At 44.0% G+C, this 22,093-nt stretch overlaps 1 protein-coding gene across 1 annotated transcript in view; it reads left to right on the top strand.

Annotated features, from left to right (window-relative positions):
- Positions 1-6,068: 6,068 nt before the first annotated feature.
- Positions 6,069-22,093, top strand: part of FUOM (fucose mutarotase) — a 60,667-nt gene continuing 44,642 nt past the window's right edge. Inside the window, exons 1-2 of the mRNA XM_033940472.1 lie at positions 6,069-6,201; positions 15,641-15,709. Of these exons, the coding sequence (XP_033796363.1) occupies positions 6,117-6,201; positions 15,641-15,709 (154 nt within the window). The 5' untranslated portion in view covers positions 6,069-6,116. The remainder of the gene's footprint in view (positions 6,202-15,640; positions 15,710-22,093) is intronic.

Below are 22,093 nucleotides of genomic sequence, written 5' to 3'. Positions count from 1 at the left end.
CTGGCATCTTTCCTTTTTTTCATCTCCATCCACAGATCCACCTTTTCTCAACTACCCTTTCATCCAGCATTTCTCCCTTCTTCCCCACCACTCCAGGGTCCAGCATATCTCCCTTTCTTTTCCCAACTACCCTCCTATCCAGTATCTCTATCCCCCCCTCCACACTATCCCTTGTGTCCAATTTCTCTCCCTTTCTGTTCCTTCCCTCCCTAAATCCCATTGTCCACCATCTCTCTCCCTCTCCTCTGTTTTTAGATCCATTATTTCTTCCCCCCAATGTCCAGCATATGCATGTCTCTTTGAACCCCCTTCCCTCCCTCTGTGTACTTCTACACCAGGCCCCCCTCCCCTGAAGTTCTATCCCCCCTTGAAAACCTGTCCCCCCACCCTTTGAAGGCCTGCACCACCCCGAAGGCCTGTCCCCCTTGAAGGCCTATCCCACCCCCCTGAAGGACTGAGTAACCCCCCCCCCAGAAGGCCTGCGTGTTCTCCCTGGCCTCCCGCGCACCATTTACCTAATATCAGTAGCCTGTAGACTCACAAAGAAGATCGTGGTGCTAGCAATCTTGCAAGTTGCCATAGGTCTTTGGAGCTGTTTCCTCTGCTGCAATACTGCCTCTGACATCAGAGGAGGAGCGGGTCCGCGGCAGAGAATACAGCTCCAAAGACCTATGGCAATGTGCAAGATCGCTAGCACTGCGATCTTCTCTGCAAGTCTGCAGACTACTGATATTAGGTAAATGGTGCGCGGGAAGCCAGAGGGGAAGCCGGATACTAGCGGGAGGCCAGGGAAGAAGCCGGACACCAGCACTTCCTGACTAACCCTCCCCCCTCGTACTCTAAAGCAGATGCGGCAGTGGCTGGCCAGCAAGAGGCAGCACTGCCACTCCTGCTTTAGGGGGTGAGGGGGGAGGGTCAGTTACTGAATCGGGAGGCCAATTTTTTTTTTGTTTGAAATCGATTTGAATCGATTCACCCAATGTGAATCGGTAAACGATTTGAATCATGAATCGGGCAGCACTAGCCATGATAGCACTTTCTGAGCCTTCTATTAATTCAATTGGAATACTGTCGATACCAAGTGACTTGTTTTTCGATAAAACTTTAATCGCTGCTATGACTTCTTCTTTTAAAATATCTAGTTCTTCTTCGGCTTCAGTTTCCAGTTCAATTTCCCCATTGTTATCTTTATTGCCTTGTTTGTATAAATTTTCTGTATATTCTTTCCATCTCTTTTTAATGCTTTCTGGATCATTCAGTATCATACCATTGGCGTCTTTAAGCATCCCCAATCGAGGTTGGAATTTCTGCCGCACTCTCTTAATCTCCTGAAAAGCTAATTTGGTTTTTCCATTTACATGTTCTGATACAATTTTCTGACAAATATCCTTGAGATATTGGGCTAGATTCACTAAGCAAACCAATCGTGTACCAATCGGTTTGCGAGCCCTTTGCAACCCAATTTCCCTCCTGCAGTACTCACTAACCTGTTTTGCGATCCGATTCTGATCTGTGCATGCAAATAAGGGGAACTGCATGCAAAGTAGGCAGGGACGTGATTCACTAAACAAATTTGCCAATTCAACTGTGCTGGCCGATCAACCCAAAAAGCGACGGCTGAGGCCCAGTCGCTGAAGCCCTTTCCGACTGCCTTCTGCCTTCACAGCCCTGCTCTTAGCCCTGTCAGCCCCGATCTCCTGCTTCCCCGATTTGCCTGCCTGCCTGCCCTGATCTGCCTACCTGCCTGCCCCGACTCCTACCCTTCCCCGCAGTGCAAGCCCGTGGTTTTAACCCGCGGGCTTTTAAGCAGGTTAAAACGATGGGCTTCTAATGTTAAAAAAAAGAAAAAAAAACAACCCCTAAGCCGGGCCTGGATGTCTAAGCCGGGCTCTCCGGCCTAAAGTAAAAAAGTGAAATTTTTTTTAAAAAAGTCACGACAGATGCATGCCCCCCATGTGTCCCCCCCCCCCCGCCGATGCCCCACAAAAGGCAGGAGGGATGCCAACTCCCTCCTTCCATGTGAAACCAACCTCCTTCCCTGTACTTTAACCTAGGCAGGCCTGCTGACCGGGCCCGGCCCACCCGCTCCCCCCTTATATTTCAAAATTGTTGGGAGCAGGAGTGCTCAGCTCCTCCTGCTCCAGGCCTCCTCCGAGGTCGACAAGATGACTGGGCAAAGCCAACTCCCTCCCCGTACCTTAATATTGTTGGGAGCAGGAGGGGTGCTCAGTCCCTCCTGCTCCACACCTCCTCCGCCGATGAGTGTGGCCTTAGGACAGGGAGGGGGCCTAAGGCCCTGATTGGCTGAGACATCCCGGGCTATGGCATAGCGGCCTTAAGAGCAGCAGGAGCAGGAGGGCTTTGCGCTTCCTCCTGTTCCCGAAGATGTGCATGGGGAGGCCTAAGGAGCAGGAGGTACCGGGTACCCCCTCCTGCTCCCAAAGATGGAGTGAGGCGGCCTAAGGAGCAGGAGGGACCGGGTACCCCTCCTGCTCCCAATGATTAGTAAGGTACACCGGGCAGGTGGGTCGGGCACAGCCGCCTGACCCAACCTGGGGTGGGCTGGTCATGGGTGAGGTGGTGGGGCGGTCGGGGTTGAATCAGGAGGGCTGTTGGGCTGGGCCTGGGTATTGGACTACTGCAGACTCTCCTGCCTGCCCTGCTCCAAACTCTCCTGCCTGCTCGCCCCGACTCTCCTGCTCTCTGCACAGTTCCCTGCAGTGCAGGCCTGCTTTAAAACCACGGGCTTGCACTGCGGAGAAGGGCGGCAGAAAGCAGGAGAGTCAGGGTGAGCAGGCAGGCAGAAGAGATCAGGGCAGAGCCCTGACAGCAGTGACAGAAGAGCATGAGCGGGGATTACACATTTGTGATCCCTGCTTGCAAATGGGGGCATTCCTCCGATCGCCCCCTTTTGAATATTCTTCCTTAGTGAATCCCTTGGACCTGCCCAAATTGGAAATGGATTGGTCCGATTTAGGCAGGTTAGTGAATCTAGCCCATTGTTCTTTGTCTTGCCGAACTTGATGTTGAAACACTTGATTCATTTGTAATACTTTTTCTCTATCACCAGATAGTTTTGCTTGTTTTCTTTCTTCTGCTACTTTTCTGGTTTCTTCTGAGATCCAAGATGATTTCATGGCTTTGTTTTTCTTCTGGATTGTGTTTTTTAGCTTCATCACTAATTACAGATTTGATGTCATTCCATAACAGGGATCTCTATCTCCTGCATCAAGCAAGGCAAACCTGTTGTTTAGTTTTATCCAGTAGTCTGATGGAATGTTTTCAGTGCTTCATTGAAAACATTCCATCAACTATTGGATAAAACTAAACAAGTTTGCCTTTGGCCTAGATTCACTAAACCTCCAAACCGTGCACGATCCGTTTCCATTTGCATGCCGGTCGACAAATTCAGTAAAGACCTGCATACACATGGGGATGATCGTTAACACGCCTCCCCATACCCACGGCCAGGATCAGTAGAGAGTGATCCCCGCTCATGCGCACACCCTGACAGCAGTGACAGGAGGCTTCTTCTCCTGTCACTACTGTCAGGGCTCAGCCCAGGTCTATCTTGCCTGCTTCCGGACTCTCCTGCTCCTATACCATATTAGCCTATACCATATTAGCTCTTGCTAACCTGTTTTTCTAAGTGTTACCTTATCATGTTTGGATAAATAAACATTCTTAAACAGTCCCTTCTGTCACGTGTCCTTCATTGTAACATGTATCTTGGAAGTAGCTGTTTACCACGGGAACCTCCTGACATCACTAACAACGCTCTCCATAGTTGATTATAGGATGGACATTTTGAACAGTAACTTGGACTTTGGACGCACTTTTACTGGATGTTTTTATTGGACATGTTTGACACATGAGATATATAGTTTGCATGTTTTTTAGATTATCGCTGGTAATTTTTGTGTGTATTCAGTAAAACATCCAAACTCAGAATTAGGGCTCCTTTTACGAAGGTGCGCTAGCGTTTTTAGCGCATGCACCAGATTAGTGTGCGCTAGCCGAAAAACTACCGCCTGCTGAAGAGGAGGCGGTAGTGGCTAACGCGCAGGGCATTTTAGCGTGCGCTATTTCACTGTTAAGACCCTAAAGCACCTTCATAAAAGGAGCTCTTAGATGTCCTATCAAAAATGCCCCTCTTTATCTGCTGGGAAACTAATGGGCCTTTTTACTAAGGTGTGCTGTTCCTAATAGGGGCTTAGCACACCAAAAATCACTAAAGCATCCTGAGGTAATTTACTTGTTTGCATGTGGTAATTACATTGTAATAATTATTATCTATTAATTTATAGGAGAGGGCAGAAAATAGGTGGAGAGTGGGAGTGGAAACATTAACCAGCTAGCACACTAACATTATTGCATGCTAAAGGGATAATATGGGGTTAATGCAAGGGCCCTTAGCACCTCCTAAGTAAAAGGTGGTATGGGCTCTGGCAATAATATTTTTTTAATGGCCATACGCTAATGCTAACATTAGCACACAGCCAGAAATGAAACAAATAGAAAAATGGTTATTTTATGCCCAAGGTAGAAATGAGCTCAGCATTCAGGAAAGTCCCACGTTAGGACAAATTAAGTCCACTTACTCGCAAAGCTTAGTAAAAGGGCCCCTATGTCTTAAAATGTGGAAAAATGGAGATTGAGGGTTAAATTGATAAAGTCCATATCCATTAAAAAGAAAGCTAAGCTACAAACTAGTTAAAAACTTCCTGTAAGCTTTCTGTTTAATAGAAAAGTAAGCTAAGCTTTAGGCTAGGTAAAAGTTTTCTGCTTTTTCAAATTGGGCAGGATTATAAAAACGTATCTGACAATACTGGGAAGAGGGCACCGGTCTCTCGGTCTCTGAATGCATGCGAAGAGGGGTGCTTGGCGTGTGGGAGTGTGAGGACAACCTCCTAATGCATGTGACTGGTATCTCTGCATTGTAGAGAGCTGAAATTTCAGGAAACAAGAATTATCAGTTTTGCTTCCTGCTGGGGCTGGGTGAGACACTGTGGTTAATAAATCCAAATAAATAAATAGTGATGAAGTATTGATATTTCTGGCTAGGACAATGATTTTTTTTGGCATTATGGGGGAACGGGCTGTTCCATTTAAAAAATCTTTTGACTGACAGTTCTCTTCAGTGTTAAAGCCTGGGGAAATAAGAATTGTTTAGCAAGATGTTACTAGAAATGTTATTTTTTAAAAGTATTTTTTAAAGAATATTTATATTTTTTTTCTTATTTGAGCTATTGCATTCTTTGTTTTCTGAAGATGACATAAATACATAGGTGACTTTGATATTGTGATGATGCATATATCTACATTTTATTTTATTAAACTTTTTGTTCTTAAAGTTTTTCTATTCCTTTTCCTTAATATGCCCCCCTTCAATATTTTTCCCACAGGCCCCGGTGTTCTAGCACATCACTAAGCTGCCCACTACTGTTTTAGGCTACTTCCCCGCTCTCGCTCTATATAGCAGCCTAGCACACGATGATTTTCAGTTTGCGATAATTTTATGTTTCACACCTGACCTAGCGATACTTCACGGAATTTGAAATCACAGCAGCTAGTGCAGGAAGCCCCTCCCCCCCCCTCGACTCTGAATAGAGCTTGGCACCCAGAACTTCACAATAAGAAGACACTATAGAAAGGCCGAGAAAGTTTCCTGACACAGAAGCGCGAGCTTAGAAAAAGGCAATAAAAAAAGCGTTGCTTCCTTTCCCCTCCCCCTAGAAAGAGAGCACTCAGGTGAAACAAAGAGAATGGCACGCGGGCAAAATTTTCCCCGTCCCCGCGGGAACTCATGTTCCCGTCCCGTCCCGTCCAAGCGAGATCTTTCCCTGTCCCTGCCAGCTCTGCCCTCATCTGCACAAGCCTCAAGCACGTTAAAATCTTAAGTGTTACGAAGTTTGGGCGGTTAAGGCAGAGCTATAGGAAATTTGTCCCCGTGTCATTCATTCTCTAGGACGGTGAAACAGCACAGCACCGCTGTATCTGAGACTGAGGGCGCGCGAGCTGTAACGTGCAGCACTGTAAGTGTGCTGGGCGAGGCTGAGGGTTGTTTTGTTTTTTTTTTCTCATTAGGGCTCTTCCTGCTTTTCAGCGGTGGCGCCATGGTTATGCTAAAAGGAATTCCCGCCATCTTATCCCCTGAGCTCCTGCTTGCTCTGGCTCAGATGGGACACGGGGATGAAATTGGTAAGAGAAAGCCAGAGAAGGAATGGAGAGTAACGTTCTCATAATGCCCCCTCCTTTCCTCCCAGCGTGGGAAACACAAAAGCAAGATGGCGTTGTACTGTCGGGAGCTTTTGCTTCCTGTAAACAGGAGCGTACAGTATTGCAAGGCGTGTTTTGGGCCATGTCGCTGCTTTCCAGATCACTTGACATAAGAACACTGAATGACTTTAGATTGTTTTACTTTTATCTACTGGGTACTTTCCTGGTGTACTGAGCAGCACTTTGCAGCATAAAAATATTATATTACAAATAGCTTTGGAAGTGCGTTTTCCAATTTACGAACATTTTTGGTTACCGCCCACTACCGATTTTCAGAATCATTTTGTTATGATTGCTGATTCTGAAAGCTGTACTTTGTTATATAAGCAGAAAGTCAGATTTTTGTTATTTACTCCCCGTGAGTTTGTTGGAAACATGTTAAGTACAAAATAATAGCACATTTTCCCCTTCACAATATACTGGCTTAAATAATGGTCAAGAAAATGCAAGTTGCTTGTTTAGAGGACTATGGTTTTTTTCCATATGGCTCCAAAAAAAAAGGATGGATTGAGACATCTGGGTTTTACTTCCATTGAAAACAATGGAAGTAAAACCTTGATGTCTCAATTCAGCTTCCTTTTTTACCGGAGCCATACTGTAAGCCTATGGAGGGGGAGAAAAGTTTTATGGCAGGAGCCCAGGCTTAGGTGAACCTGTGGTCAAGCATTTCCCATCATTCTCTACCCCTTTCCCCTGGTAGTTGAGCATGTTAGTCTCTGTTTAGGCCCCTCCCCTCCAGCTAGCAGTATCTCCCCATCACCATTAGCTAGCTTCCTTCCTTTCTTGACATGATGCCTTCCACTGCAGCCTCCTTACCTCCTCCTGGGCTGGCCCAAAGATTAAATAAGTGTCAGCGCTTTACAGGCTTTGTCCTGCAGGTGGTTTTCGCAGAGGGGAGCTGGACAAATGTGATGCTTCACCATGTACTGTATATATGCTGATGCCTAGGAGGGGTAGCAAACCAAATATTCCCTCAATTCCACCTACTATTCCAATTTTGCAACAAAATACATCAGCTTCAGCTGGATCATCAGAATGCCAGCAAAGTAGTATAACTTCAGCTGGCTGGAGTCATATATCCATACACTGGAGTGAATAACACATTTACTTTTTTTAAAAATTGCTCCAGAGTAATCTAAGGAAATACTTTTTTGTACATGGAGCAGTCTCCCAAAAGAGGTGATGGAGACTAGATTCACTAACCTGCCCGACTAATTCTGCAATGCAGGCCGACTGATTCACAACGGGCCTGTATTCAGATGGGGGCGATCGGAGAAATGCCTCCCCTGTAGATGGTCTCTGCATATGTTTGATGTCCGTATTTTAAAAATTTAATATTTTACTTGTGAGTTCTTGGTTTAAACCCATGGGCTAAAACCACGGACTTGTGCTGCAGGGAAGGGCGAAGAGTCGAGGCAGAAAGTGCGGGGTGGCAAGCAGAATCACAGCAGAGAGCAGGGAGCAAATTGTTCACTTTCCCTGCAGCAGCTAGCGTGAGCCGAGAAGTCTTAAAATAATTGCGGCAGAGAGCGGGGCACAGAAGTTCGGGGCAGGAGAGTCAGGGAAGAGCTCATGGCAGCGAGCAGGGCTGGAAGTTGGCAGGGATTTCAGGGCGGCAATGGAGCAGGAGAGTCAGCAGGGATGTGTCAGCGCTTTACCGGCATGGTCCTGCAGGAGGTTGGTCCTCAGCAGTCGCTTGTTTTGGGATCGGCCAACCCAGTCGGTGTTCCTCTTTTTTTTTTTTTGTAAATCGCTGCCTGCCTATATTTGCATGCAATTCCCCCTCATTTGCATGTGTGGATCAGAATCGGATTGGGAGGCAGGTTAGTGAATCGGGTCCGGGTTGCAAAGGGGTCACTAAGTGGTTGGGACTTGATCGGTGGGCTTAGTAAATCTAGCCCAGAGACTGTGTCTGAATTCAAAAGGGCCAGGGATAGGTATGTGGGATTAGAGAATGACACGGGGAAAAATTCTGTCCCCCGTCACCGCCCCGTCCCTGGACCACCATCCTCTGCACCGCCCCATCCCCGTCTCTGCCGTCCCCTTCACCGTCTTGTCACCGCCCCACTGTCTCTTTCATCGCCCTGGTCCCGGCCCCGTCTTCAGCGTCTTCTCCATCCCCCCACCCCCAGCACCCTTCACGTGGTCCAGCAGCTCCCTCCCGCTGACCAGCCGTGCATTTCCCTCCTTTTCCCTTACCTTTTCTTCTTAAAATGGCGATTTCTATAAGGCTTCGAGCTGTATTACAGCCGGAGCCTTGAAGTCACGTCGGGTTGCCTGCTAGAAGTCTCCTCCGATGCAACTGGAAACAGGAAGTTGCGTCAGAGAAGACTTTTACCAGCAGGCAACGCAACGCGACTTCAAGGCTCCGGCTGTAATACAGCTCGTAGCCTTATGGAAATCGCCATTTTAAGAAGAAAAGGTAAGGGAAAGGAGGGAGGGAGATACATGGACGGATGGCGGGTGAGAGTGGGCTGCCGGTTGGAACGCTCAGTCACCGCGCGTTCAAGATTGTTCACCGCCCCGTGCTACCATTCACCGCTCCACGGGGCGGTGAATGGCCTTGTCCCCGAACTTGCGGTGACCATTTTTTTTGTCACCGTTTTGACGGGTTACCCGTGGCTAAATGCGGCTAGCCACGAGTAACCGCCACCGTGTCATTCTCTATGTGGGATCTCTCGGAGTGAGAAAGAGATAATGGTTAAGGTGGATGGGCAGACTGGGCCATTTGGCCTTTATCTGCCATCAAGTTTCTATGTTTCTGTGTTTCTATCATCAGGGTAAAGATAACAAAGTGCATTAATCTTTTCAAATTCGATCCTTAAAGATAACACGATTAAAACGTATAAGAGATAAAAGAAAGCCCTGTGGTATACTCCAGCTGGGTTTCCAAGAGTCTGATAATTGTCCTTTCATCCTTACTGTATAAAATCATTGGCACAAAAACCTTTTTAAACCATTTCAACACATTTCTCGTGATCTGTCTCTACATCACTTAAAATCTGGATCCATGCTGTATGATTGACCAAATCAAACACACTAGAAAGATCAAATTGGATGAGAACAGCCTGCTTACCCTGGCTGAGTAAGGATCTTGCATGTATGATTATAGAGCCCACAACTGTTTCAGGTCTATAATTTTTTTTCTAAATCCCAATTGTATGGGGTCCAAAACATCAATTTTTTCATAATAATTATTCAATTGAGCTATGACCAAGCCTTCCATTACTTTTGTTGTGACAGGGAGGGATGGGGGGGGGGGAATTGGAGGCCAGTTTTAGCTTTTGAGCCATTGCTGCTGTCTGCGCAGAATTCTGAACAGGTTGGGATTTTTTTGTTTGTAAATTTTGCATTGAATTGTAATGTAGAATTCCCCCAAGTACTTGTGACCTAGACAGTTCACTGTAGGAAACTGGATACTGGGCTAGATGGACCCTTGGTCTGACCCAGTAGGGCAATTTATATTCTGATGTAATCTGTATTTAGAATTGTTGTGAAGTTATAGTATCTTTTTTTCTTCTTATGCATATTCCTCCCCATTCAACTTGTGTCTCTTATTTATTCCCCGTTCTTCTCATTGTGAAATACAATAAGCTGAATATGAGCTGCCACCTGCAGACATCAGAGTTTGGCAGTATAGAATTTTATCAGCTCGGGTGCGCAATTACATTTCTGTTATAAATAATTCTAGAACTTCAGAGAAAAACTGTCTGCTTTTAACTGACAGGCAAATTGGAAGCTATTATGAAGAGGTATGGTATTCAAGTGAACTGATTTTTTTCCCCAAACCTGAGAAGATGAACTAAAAGCGGCATTGAAAAATACATGCAAAATTCATCTTTGTGCACAATGAAGCATGTAAAGTCTAATGTAACCTTTGGAACAATTCAGGAGAGGTGTATTTGAAGGTATGAAGACTTTATGCAGCTAAAGACAACTATAATGTTATGATCCTAAATCTATTTTATAACAGTTTGATAAATTTTAATATTGATGGAAAGTAAGGACTAAATAGTCCTGGTTAAAACGAAGACTACTATAATACAGGTTTCTTTACAAAGCTGTGCCAGTGTACTTGAAACCTGACTGTTGTCATGGACTTCATTTCAGCAGAGGTTAGTCACTGGGAAATTATTTGTTTTTGTTTAAAAACTATTTATTTATATCACTTAGCATTCCAGCTAAAATTTATATGCAACTTTCTAGAGGTACCTTGGCACTTTGCATCTGAATAGGCTGTTTTGTAAATTGCTGTGTAGAAAATGATGTTATAGCAGAGTATCAATAGAAAAAAATTCAAACAGTGCCCATTTTAGGCTTGTCTTCTAGAAGCAAGGTTCACATGTGGCTTTATAAAGTAGACTCCCAGGAAAATCTCCACTAGTTTATAAATGCACCTGCACAAACCTTCATCTCCTCTGAGGCAGGTACCACTTTCTTCATGTTGTCTTTTGTAGATACACACATTCATTGTAAAGTACACATGTACTGCATCACTCTGAGCTAGATGCACTAAACAGGACTGGTAAGACCGTGTTGGTCCGCTCCGATCCGATTTTTGAGTGATTCTAAAAGAGCTGTTGATGCACTAAAAATTTTGCATGCAAATAATTTGCACGGAGGTTCGTCATAATCCCCATCTCTCCCATCCAATTGATCGCTGTGAGAGCAACTCTCACACATGTACAGAGCCAGCAGGGGAAGCCCCAAAGCAGCCTTCTGCCACACAGCTGTTCAGGGCAGGAAACCTTTTTTTTTTCTTTTTCTTAATGGGCACAGATGCTATGTGTGTGTTACACATGCACAATATCTGTCCCATAAAACAAAGCTCCCCCTCTTTGCCGATGATGGTCCACCCAGTCTCTCTGATGAACCGGCACCGGTCCTGATCCCTCCCCCCCTTACGCGAGGAAAACAATTAGCAGGAGGACAGGGGCAGATATTGTGCACAGCATCTGTGCCCATTAAAAAAACTGCTGGTAAGATTGGTAAGCGACTGGTCTTGACCAGTCATCTTTTTTTGATTGCTTTTTGTGTGCATCGCCAAGCGATTTTAGTGCATCAATCGCTTGGGTAGTTTGCATGGGGCTTTAATATTAAATAGCTAATTTGCATGGCCAGATCAGAAAATGGGTGATTGAGGGGAAAAACTCATGGTGAGCCATTTTGTTTATTGGTTCGGCAAATGCAATCGTCGCTAAAGCAGTCAAAACTGGTTTAGTGACGGTCTCTGTCCTCCCTGTTCCAGCCAGACTATGGGGCTCATTTTCAAAAAAGAAAAATGTCCAAAAGTCATCATAAAGTGCCATTTTCAAAACCTACTTTCTAGACAGTTTTATGTCCATAGGAAAACTGCTAAATAAAAATAACATCAGAACAGCCTACAGTGCACCACTGAAACTTGAATCCGCACTCAGACCAGTTACCTCTGCTCCAAACCCCTGGAGTGTCCAGAATTCCATGCAGTTGCAGCCAATCTTACACTGGTGAAACTGGTCACTCTGTAGAAGAAAGGCTGAAAGAGCACAAGAGACACTACAAGCTGTGCAACACAGAAAAATCATTCCTCCGCACCAAGAAAACTGGTTATACGATTAGATTTGAGAATATAAAAGTCTTGGAGAAAGAAGACCGTTGGTGGCCTAGAAGAATCAAAGAAGTGGTTCTACCTTCCCAGACTCGGTCAACCGTGGTTCCCTCTTCTCCTACAAGTCATTGTGCGGAAGCCTATTACACTTCAAATATTTCCAACATTGCTGACACCCCAATAACTTCAGTGGAGATTAAGAGCTCTCAATAAACAAAGCATGGCAATTGCTCATCCAAAAGAAATTTAGCATTAAAATGCCTGGGGCGAGGACAAACGCTTCCTCCTTCCCTCTCAAAGTTTCCAGCCTTTTTCCAGCCAGAATTTAAAAATTGTGACCAATGTTCTTTCCCTCCATAATTCAAGTTTGACCAATGAACTTTCCTGCCAAAATTCAAATTTGTGACCAATGGACTTTCCTGCTTCAGCCACCTCAACCCCCAGCCAGTCATGTTGAAGGACCCACTATATATAAAGACAAACTGCAAACCTCACAGCACACCCTGAAGAAAGCCACAGCATGATGGCTGAAACATTAGTTCTATCTACCCAGACATGGAGAGACCCAGACAACTGCAACAATCAAGTGGTACTCATTCAAATGGACAACGAGGTAACCATGCACTACGTAAGCAAACAAGGAGGCACAGGGTCTTGCCCTCTCTGCCAAGAAGCCATCCAGATTTGGTCCTGGGTGATTCCTTGCAATATAATTTTAAGAGCAGTTTATCTAGCAAGAAAGCAAAATATCTTAGCAGACGAGATGTGCAGACTCCTACAACCTCATGAGTGCTAAGTCAACTCTCAGATTGGGAGGCTCTGGAAGTGGACCTTTTTGGAAGTGGAACTTAAACCGCAAACTTCTGCTCTTTTGTTCCAGACTGTACAGTCTCAGTCATCTGGAGTTGGATGCCTTCTTCCATGACTGGCAAGGCAAGTTTCTTTATGCTTTACCTCCAGTTCCCCTAGTCGGGATGGGAAGACTCAAACTTTGTCCAGAGCAAGCCACCACGATTCTCATAGCATCTCAGTGGCCTTATCAATCATTGTTCCCTCTTCTCCTACAACTCAGTGTGCAGGAGCCTATTACCCTTGAAATATTTCTAACATTGTTGACACAGAACGAGGGCTCTCTTCTCCATCCCAATCTATGTTCATTAGCACTCACTGCATGGTTTCTCTCTCCCACTGAGTAGATGCTTTCGTACTCTCTATATCAGTGTCGGCTATCATTGAAACTTCTAGAAAACCTTCCACACAGCATTGCTATTGTTTCAAGTGGACTTGCTTCACAGTCTGGTATAATCTCCACTCGCCAGACTCAATCACTTGTCCTCTCCCACTGGTTCTGGTCTATCTTCTACATTGTACCAACTCTGGTCTCAAAACTACTTCAGTCAGAGTTCATCTCAGTGCTATTAGTGTTTTTTATGCACTACTGGACAAAAATACATTATCTTCCTTTGATTTCGAGATTCATGAAAGGCTTTTTTCATACCAAGCCACCTCTCAAGCCTCCTCCTGTGACTTGGGCCCTTTGCACTTTCCATTCTGATGAAGCCTCCATTTGAACCACTCTTCAAGTTTCAAGTTCAAGTTTCAAGTTTAATGGTTCTTTTGATTAATCGCTTAATCATAATTCTAAGCGATGAACAATTTAAAATATATTCAGTGGGAAACAATACAATACAAACTTTAAACAATAACATAGGATTAAAAAATAGCTCATCATATTCATAACATAAGACAAAAAGGGGATGCGAAATACAATTCAAGATAGGAAAGCAGAACAAAAAAGGAAAAGTACACGAGGGAAACAAATAAAAGCATAATATAATACAATAAAATTATTGGCCTAAGGGTTATTAGATTAAATACCAAAGGCATCTTTAAAAAGAAATGTTTTTAGATTACTTTTGAATTTTCCCAGATCATGCTCTTGACTTGATCTCTCAAGCATTTAATTTGGAAAGTAGTATTCCTCATATCTCTCACATTTGCATGTTGAGTCAGTGAACTTCAGTCACTTGTGTCAGATGTACTTTGTACAACATTCTACCACGACAGAGTGGTTCTTCATGCCCATCCTAAGTTACTCCTGAATGTCATCTCGGAATTTCATCCAAACCAGTCTGTAGTTCTCCTTGTCTTCTTTCTAAGACCACATTCTCACCCTGGTGAAGCTGCACTCTACACATTGGACTGTAAACATGCCCTTACTTATTACTTGGATCACTCAGCTGTTGTTTTTATTCGATCCAAACAGACTAGGAGTTCCTGTCACCAAGAGAGCCATCTCCACATGGCTGGAGGACTGTATTTCCTTTTGTTATGCAAGGGCTGGACTGACGCTTGAAGGCTGTGTCACTGTGCATAAAGTTTGAGCAGTGGCGACTTCAAATAGCTCATCTACATTTCACTCCCATTGAGGACATCTGTAAAGTAGCCACCTGGTCCTCAATTCATACCTTCACATCTCACTATTTCGAGAATCATTCCAGATGGGATAGTTAGTTCAGCCAAGAAGTTCTACAAAATTTATTCTCCATTAAGATGCCAATTTTCCTCCAACTCATTTGGTTTGTCAGGCTCATGGTAGTTGTCAATAACTCTGTTGGAGGCATGATCCTGGCAGCTAGGGAGCCCCACATGAGCATATACTGGCTGCTTGTCCTTAAATAAAGCATAGTTATTCACCTGTAGTAGGTGTTATCTGAGAACAGCAGGCAGATATTCTCACAACCCTCCCACCTTCCCTCCCCTAGTTGACTTCTTAGCTTTCTACTGAACTGACAGTCCCGTGAGCCGATATTGAGTGGGAAGGCACCAGCATGTGAGCTGTATGAGCGGTCTTAAAGTTTTAAAGTGACAGTACACTTTTAGACGGTCTGTGCTGGGTTCCATGGGTGTTGTCACCCATGTGAGAATATCTGCCTGCTGTCCTTGGATATCACCTGCTATAGGTGAGTAACTATATTTTACTGTAATTATTCCTGCAGATTGAAGAGTGGTATTGATAGGTTCAGAGAACTTTTCTCTTAGGCAATTAAAATGGAAAAGTGGAGCAATCATTAAATGAAAATTATTCAGGGGCAATTTTTAGACTAGCTTGTCCAGGTACAATCTGCTGATACTTTGCACTTATTCTTTGTCAAATTTTCAAAGAAAACATTGGTGTACTGCAGGGGTGTCCAACCTGTGGCCCCGTGAAGTATTTTGTGTGGCCCCGGTCGAGGTCAATGCAGTGTTTTTCTCTGCTGCCCTTGGGTGTTTACTGTTTTGCCGGCTCCCTCCTCTGTCTTGCTGCAGCGTTTGTGCGGCCCCAGAAACATTTTTTCGGCCAATGCGGCCCAGGGAAGCCAAAAGGTTGGACACCCCTGGTGTACTGTATACTTTCCTTTTGAAAATTGCTACACATGAACCTGATTTTCTTGTGAGTACTTTTACAAGGGAAAGTAAAATACCCCCTGTAATGCCTTCTCTTAATATGAACTAAAATATATTTATTATGGAACCTTGAGCATACATTAGCCAGTTAAGGACAGGAAGAAAGCAATTTTACTTTGGTGAATGGCTTTTGAAAATTGCCCAAGTATTATTGATGCTTTTGAACTTAATGTGATCATGTGATCTTTAAAGCTCTCCCCCCTCCACTTTTGTACAATGAAATATTGAACAAGTAAGCATAAATATGTATATTTGTATTTCTTAATGTGTATTTTTCAAGTTCCATCATTTGATTTAGATTCTCCTGTTGTGTTCTCTGACCTACAGTACTTGCAGATGCCAATTTTCCAGCTTTTTCTGTGTGCCGTTGTGGACCAGTGCATGTGAGAGCAGATGGTAAGTTCTTGTTTAAGACTTTTGATAATCACCCAGGCTTGAATTTTTCATTTGTTTTCCGAAATACAAAGAGAAATTCCATTGTTAGAACTTTGAGCTTAACAGAGATAAAAATTATAAAATTACTGTGAAAAGACCATTTTACACCCAAGGGACCAGCATCTGTCATGTAGAATAGATGCAATCATTGTTTGATATTCTAGGATCCAGTTAATTATGGAACTGTTATGTCAAGAGGTGCAAGCTATGTTTGCTGGAGGAATAGATTGACCTATTTATTTTCTCTTACAAACAGTTGCGATGGTATTCCATTATAATAATAAAAAGAGGATGAAACAAAATGAGAAATGAATGGCATACAGTTATAGATGAACCACGCTAATCAAAATATATAGGAACTAAGGGGTCCTTTTACTAAGGCATGCTAACTGTTTTAGCATGCGCTAACCGATTTAGTGCATGCTAAATGCTAAGGTGCCCATTATATTCTATGTGCGCCTTCGCATTTAGCGCACGCTAAATCGGTTAGTGCACCCTAAATCAGTGAGTGGGCCTTAGTAAAAGGACCCCAAAGTCACAGAGGATGAGATTAAAGAAACTGGGCCTCTTCTCCCTCGAACAGAGGAGATTGAGAGGGGACATGATTGAAACATTCAAGGTATTGAAGGGGATAGACTTAGTCGATAAGGACAAGTTGTTCACCCTCTCCAAGGTAGGGAGAACGAGAAGGCACTCTCTAAAGTTGAAAGGGGATAGATTCCGTACAAACGTAAGGAAGTTCTTCTTCACCCAGAGAGTGATAGAAAACTGGAACGCTCTTCCGGAGTCTGCCATAGGGAAAAACACCCTCCAGGGTTTCAAGACAAAGTTGGACAAATTCCTGCTAAACAAGAACGTATGCTGATAGGGCTAGTCTCAGTTATGGCGTTGGTCTGACCAGAGGGCTGCTGTGTGAGCGGACTGCTGGGCATGATGGACCACTGGTCTAACCCAGCAGCGGCAATTCTTATGTTCTTATGAAACTAGGTCGCTGGACACGCTGATAACAATCATGGGAATGATGCTGAAGGATCATTAATGTATCAAATTGCTAGGAATCGAATCCATGTCAGTGGCACCTAACACACACAGAAGTTACAGCACCCCTGTAGATCATCTGCAAATCAGAAAAAAAAAAAACCACATGGATTAAAAAGAGACCTCAGAAAATGTCACTCCAATAGAGCAAAATTTTCTGAGGTCTCTTTTTTTTTTTCTCCATGTGATTTTTTTTTTGCTGATTTGCAGATGATCTGCAGGGGCACTGTGATTTAGCTTCTATTATATTTTGATTAGCGTGGTTCACTTGTGGGTTAACACAGTGTATTGTGTTCAGGTTTAATACAGTTATATACCGTATTTCCACAATGATAAGCCGCCCCACATGATAGGCCGCTCCGTTCTATAAGCCGCAGAAAATGCTCATTTATGTTTAAAAACTCTAAGATAAGCCGGCCCATGTTATTAGCTACGGCGTTACTGAAGTGCACCTGTACCTTTTTAAAATCCTGGCTCGCTCCTGTCTCTCTCTCGCTGGATGGCTACTGGCTGTCTCCTCCAATCTCGCGGCCAGCGTCACAGGGCAGGAGTGAGCTTTTCACGCTCCAGCCTGGCCCCGTGCTGCTTCCTGAATGGCTGCCGTCAGTTCTTGACTCGCGAGAACTGATGGCAGCCATTCAGAAGAGGTACGGGGCTAGGCTGAAGCGCGAAAAGCTTGCTCCTGCTCTGTTCCACTGGCCGCGAGATTGGAGGAGGCAGCCGGCAGCCGTCCAGCGAGAGAGAGACAGGAGCGAGCCAGGATTTTAAAAAGGTACAGGGGGGATGATTTTAAAAGGTACGGGGGGGGGACATTTAGTGCCGATGTTCATAGATAGGCTGCCCCATTTAAGCAAGCCACACCCTTTATGCAGATTTGCATAATCAATGTATAAACCGCGGCCTATCGGGGAAATATAGTACTCATTTAAAAAAAGGTTGTAAGACAGAGTTGGACAAAGGCTCCTTTTTGTCAATCTGCGTTAGGGATTTTTATTGCTGGCCGCTTCGGTAAAAGCTCTGTCGTTCAAGAATTCAATGAGTGTCAGAGCTTTTACTGCAGTGGCTGGCAATAAAAAAACTCTCATGTGGCTTGATAAAAGTAGACCAAAGTTTTTTTTAGAATCTAGGTGGTAGGCTTGGTATGAAAGGATTTTTTATTTATATATGCACATTTATAAATTGTGGTTCACAACTTCTGCTTTCTCCTTGTGTGGCTCAAACAAACCCAGCTCTAAGCTCTCGCCCTCCTCCACCACCTGTTGTAGCGAGGGCCTGGTGCTGGTCAGAAGTGGAAGTAAACAAAAACAGCTGCAAGTCAGGCCAGAGCTTCTTCCTTGGCTGCTTTGGAATGAACCCCTCTTTTTACTAAGCCTAACAGCAGGGGGTGGTGTTGTAAATGCTCCAACGCTCATAGGAATTGAATGGGCATCAGAGCATTTGTCAAATGGCACTTGGCTGTGCGGCTTAGTAAAAAGACCAATAAATGCAAAATTTTAACCACATGGCTCACATTTTACATAACAGAGGAAACTCTGCACGCAGACACTCTAACTGGCGGTGCTGGGCCTGGGATGTTGTACCGGGTGGGGGGAGGGGAAGCATGCATGCCTTCATGTATGCATCAGAAGTGCTGCTTTGGATTAGTTTGGGGAATGGAGAGGAGGGAGGGTGGAAGCATACCAACATTGCTGCCAGAGCTGTTTGCTCTCTGCAGTATGACCAAGCTGTTCATATTCGGGCTTCAAAACTTAGGCACCTGGTTTGATTTTTTTTTTTTTAGTTGTCATGGCGACCCAGTTCCTGGGGTTTGTTGAGTTCTGCTTTAAGATAGCACGTTTTCTCTCGCTTGCTTTAGTTTCTGTCTTCCAGCAAACTATTTTAGTAGCTAAGCTAAAGAAGCTCTCAAAACTAACACCTCAGCAAGAAAGAAAAAGAATAATGGAAGGTAAGCTTAATTTGTTTCAGTGGGGAAAAAAAAGCCTCATATTTGTTATTGAAAAAATTCCCACTGTGTTCATAATGAAAATGCTGATGCAAAGCTGAGGACTTTTTCCAGTTTTAGGCTCCTTTAAATATCTAATAATTAATGTCACCCTTTTAAATGGTTTGTTCACTCTCTTTTTACTAGACATGCTCATGTTTAGTTAGACATTAAATTCTACAGCAAAAATGTATGTACTCATACATTATTATATATTGTAATTGGAAGGGCTGAGTTCTAGATAATATATTTCCAGTGCAATAGGTGTGTCATTCTAGACGAGCGGGTTATCTCCCCATGGCCACGAGCCATCTGCAGAAGGAATACACTCTGGATTTTTTCTGTGTCCCTCCTACTTCACTGTGAGCTCTACTGCCACCTGCAATTTTTCCTTTTTGCACGCAAGCTGGAAGGAGTGTTTCTGTTCTGCTCTCTCCTTTTCTTATTTTATTGAGTTTTTTCTGTTCTCGGAGCTTTCACCTTCGTTATAGTGACATTGCACTAACAAAGCTAAGTTATCTAGGGAATAAGAAATGTTCAGTATATTACTTGAAAATGAATCAGAAAGAATGATAAATTATTGAAATGAATGAAATGACTGAGAAAACATATGGAAGAGATAAAAATTCAATGAATTGAGATTTTGGAAATAACTTTAAAGATATTAGCATATTTATTTATTTATTAAAGAGCACAGAAACAGTGTGAAAAATTAGAATTAGAAACTGTGAAGAATATAAAAAAGAGATTAGAATAGAATAGAGGGCACATTTGGGTGAGCCAGTGACGAGTGCTGCCACATTGTACTGCAGGAACCAACAAGCAGACAAGTGGCATTCTGAGATTCCCCTTGTGTCTTTTAAAAGTATTATAAGCTGCTTCATAAAGCATGGTATAAATTTAAATAATTGCTTAGAGAAGAATCAGAATCCAGTCTGCAGCTGACAGGCCAGTCCCTGGTGGTACCTGTGAGCCAGCCTGCACAAGTATTTTTGGACTCGGGGCCGTTCCCGCATTTGTCTCACCTTCTGCCTTGCAGGAGTTCGAGTGCAGGCTAAGGGGCACCCTTAGGAGGCTCAGCGATGTCTCACAGGGTATCGGGCTGCATTGTCCATCGGTCTGTGGGGGTGGGGGTGGGGGTGAGGGTGCGACCAGGCTCCGTGTCTGACTGACAGCCTGAAGATCACCATTGAAGAGGCATTTCCAGCTTGAAGCAGTGATTCTTCTCCTTTCTAGCTACTGCACATGTTTAGCACAGTCCACATTGAGTAAGGCTGTTACAGCTTGTGAGGTGAATCGGGAAGGTCTGAATTTCAGTTTTTTGGGTGTGTTCTGCATATTCCCCTGTGTTCCTCCACCTGAAAAATCCTAATTTTGCTTTTTTGCATTTTGTAGAAGTGTTTTATTAGTGTTTTTAAGCGTGAATTTCTTAATGGAAGCCATCTCGTATTTTTAGCGATCTTTTTTCAAAAGTTCCCTGCACTTCCAAAGCTGCAATTTTTGCCTCAAAACTGATTGCGCTGGGGTCCTTGGGCTCTTCTACCCCAAATTCATGTAAGGATTGCACAAATTTGGCAGCTCAGGAGCGTCCTTGTGCAACATGCCACGTAGCGTGGTCTAGAGAGGTGACTAAAAGGGCAGCCTTCTCTATTTTTGGAGCCTGGAAATCCTGTCAGATCCATTCAACGGAACACAGCCCAAGAAGTACAAGCTAAAATCATCCACGGGTGACTCCACATACCAAAGTCCAGAGGACTTCTCAGACTTTCTGAAATTTTTGTGGAAGTCCTTTACTGAGAGCTGTGCTACTCCTGCTCAGTCTCGCTACACTTCTGATTTGTCTCCTTGTGGCATTGACTTGCAAGGCATTTCTTCACAGTATGCTGCTGTTTAGAACTTGGGAGACCTCTCCCCAGGAGGCACTGATGACAATGACCACTTTGTGGATCCCTTATTTTTTGGGGATGCTCTTCCCATGGCATCTCTATATACACCGGCTCTGTGGATTCTGCTTTGGCTTTAGAGCCAGGGGATGATTCCGTACAAACGTAAGGAAGTTCTTCACCCAGAGAGTGGTGGAAAACTGGAATGCTCTTCTGGAGTCTGTTATAGGGGAAAACACCCTCCAGGGATTCAAGACAAAGTTGGACAAGTTCCTGCTAAACTTGAACGTATGCAGGTGAGGCTGGACTCATTTAGAGCCCTGGTCTTTGACCTGGGGGCTGCCGTGTGAGTGGACTGCTGGGCAGGATGGACCATTGGTCTGACCCAGCAGCGGCAATTCTTGTGTTCTTATCTCTGAGCATGCAGCCTCAAGCATCAGCACTTATAATTGATGTAAATGATTGATGCCTATCATAGATGCACATCAAGGATGTGCACCATCGACACCCAGATGTCGACCATCTACCTCGAGGCATGCATCTTCGTCAAGAGAGTGCAGTTCATCTCACTCTTAGCATTCCTACTGACGTTCATCAAGGCACTCTAGTCAACGTTACCTCGACATTGCCTTCTATTTCCTTGATGCCCCTCTTGACGATCTCCTCAACATCGTTCTTCACTAACAGAATCTGGTATCGAGGACTATGACTTAATTTGGTGCTCTTCTAGCAATTTTCAAGAGTTGTCAGTGGATGAGTCTTATATTTCTCCATCTCCTTCCCTGCCTTGTAGTAAGTCGTCCCCAAAAGGTCTGTCTTTCATTAAATTCATTACACGGATGGGGCAGGAACTCCCCATAAAAATGGAGTCTGATTCAAAGTCTCAGGCAGAGCTTAGAGAGGCCCTTAACTATAAAAAATTGCCTCCAGACTGCATAAATGTTCCTCTTCACAACCTCATGAAAGAGGCATTATTGAAGAACTGGGAATCTTCTCTTCATGTTTATGTTTCTGTAGTGTTGCACTTTATGCAGAGTCTGGCTTCATGGTGGTTCAGTTTAACTTTTGTCTATGTATTTCTATTTTTAGTTTGTGATTTACATATGCCATAGTGGGCGAGGGTGTTTCTGTGTTCTGTGTAAATGAAAGACATAGTTTTCTGTTAAAATTGTGCAGGATCGATCAGTACTAGTCTGGCTTGTTTAGTTTCACAATGGGTGTATTGATGTTCTGTTGCTCACTACAGTATGTAATATGCTGCTTTTTCCTAGGTACACTTATTGTACGATGTATGGATTATTACTAAAAATCATGTTTTTCATATAGAGGAGAGGTGTCATATATGCTAGGTACGCCACTGCCTGTGGTACTCTCATTGGACGTTGAAATGGTGTGGATGTTTTGCCATTGAATGTAACAAAGTAGGCCCTAGCATTAAGAAAA

This window comes from Geotrypetes seraphini, chromosome 4, assembly GCF_902459505.1.
Source record: "Geotrypetes seraphini chromosome 4, aGeoSer1.1, whole genome shotgun sequence".
Classification (NCBI taxonomy): Eukaryota; Metazoa; Chordata; class Amphibia; order Gymnophiona; family Dermophiidae; genus Geotrypetes; species Geotrypetes seraphini.
Note: the sequence above shows the minus strand (reverse complement) of the source record. Positions and strands in the feature narration are given on the sequence as shown.